This window comes from Corvus brachyrhynchos, unplaced genomic scaffold, assembly GCF_000691975.1.
Source record: "Corvus brachyrhynchos isolate BGI_N302 unplaced genomic scaffold, ASM69197v1 scaffold787, whole genome shotgun sequence".
Lineage (NCBI taxonomy): Eukaryota > Metazoa > Chordata > Aves > Passeriformes > Corvidae > Corvus > Corvus brachyrhynchos.
The window spans coordinates 155,727-156,405 of record NW_008239142.1 but is presented as its reverse complement, the minus strand read 5'-3'; the positions used below and the strand labels follow the sequence as shown (position 1 = coordinate 156,405).

The following is a 679-nucleotide window of genomic DNA, read 5'->3' as shown; positions in this document are numbered from 1 at the left end:
GCCCCGGGGCCGCTCCCCGCCGCCATCTTGGCCCACAGGCGCCGCGGGAGCTGCCGGGAAACCGAGTCCGCGGGCCGGGAGAAGCCGCTTCCGGTGCGCGCCGCGGGAGCTGCTGGGAAATGTAGTTCCGAGGGCACAGCTGGAGGCACATCTGGAAACGCATCTGGAGGGGCATCTGGGGGCACAGCTGCGCTGCTGAGCGTCCGTCAAAGGCGCTGACAAACCCAGGCCACAGGCTCCAGCCCCATCCATCAAATAATGGTTAAAACAACACAGTTTTGGTCCTTTCACCTTGCTTTTTTGGCTTTTTTTTAATCTTCTTTTTTTTTGTTTCTTTTCATACAAAAGTTAAGTCAGGAGGTGGAAATCAGCACTGAGGGCCTGGATCGGCTGCACTACAGCCAGGCCGCAAATTCCGACCCCATCCATTAAATAACCGTTAAACCAACACATTTTTGGTCATTTCGCCTCATTTTTTTGCCTTTATTTCCTCTTTTTTTTTTGGCTCTTCCTTCCAGGAGTCAGGCGTGGGCGTCGGGCAGGGCGTGCAGGACGTGGTCGAGCAGCTGCAGGGCGCGGTGCAGGTGCACCTCGATCCAGCAGGGCGTGCAGGTGATGCTGGCCCGGGGGTAGTCGGGCCCCCCGCCTTTGACGAAGCTCAGCCTAACCAGGGACCGGG

At 58.0% G+C, this 679-nt stretch overlaps 2 protein-coding genes across 2 annotated transcripts in view; both read right to left on the bottom strand.

Annotated features, from left to right (window-relative positions):
* Positions 1-175, bottom strand: part of SNAPIN (SNAP associated protein) — a 1,061-nt gene extending 886 nt beyond the window's left edge. The window contains exon 1 of the mRNA XM_008638166.1: positions 37-175. Within this exon, the coding sequence (XP_008636388.1) occupies positions 37-175 (139 nt within the window). The remainder of the gene's footprint in view (positions 1-36) is intronic.
* Positions 176-521: 346 nt separating this feature from the next.
* The window catches only part of LOC103619614 (mothers against decapentaplegic homolog 4-like), a gene marked incomplete at its 5' end in the record, with an annotated part of 2,090 nt that continues 1,932 nt past the window's right edge, over positions 522-679 (bottom strand). Inside the window, one exon of the mRNA XM_017740044.1 lies at positions 522-663. Coding sequence (XP_017595533.1) covers positions 522-663 — 142 coding nt within the window. The remainder of the gene's footprint in view (positions 664-679) is intronic.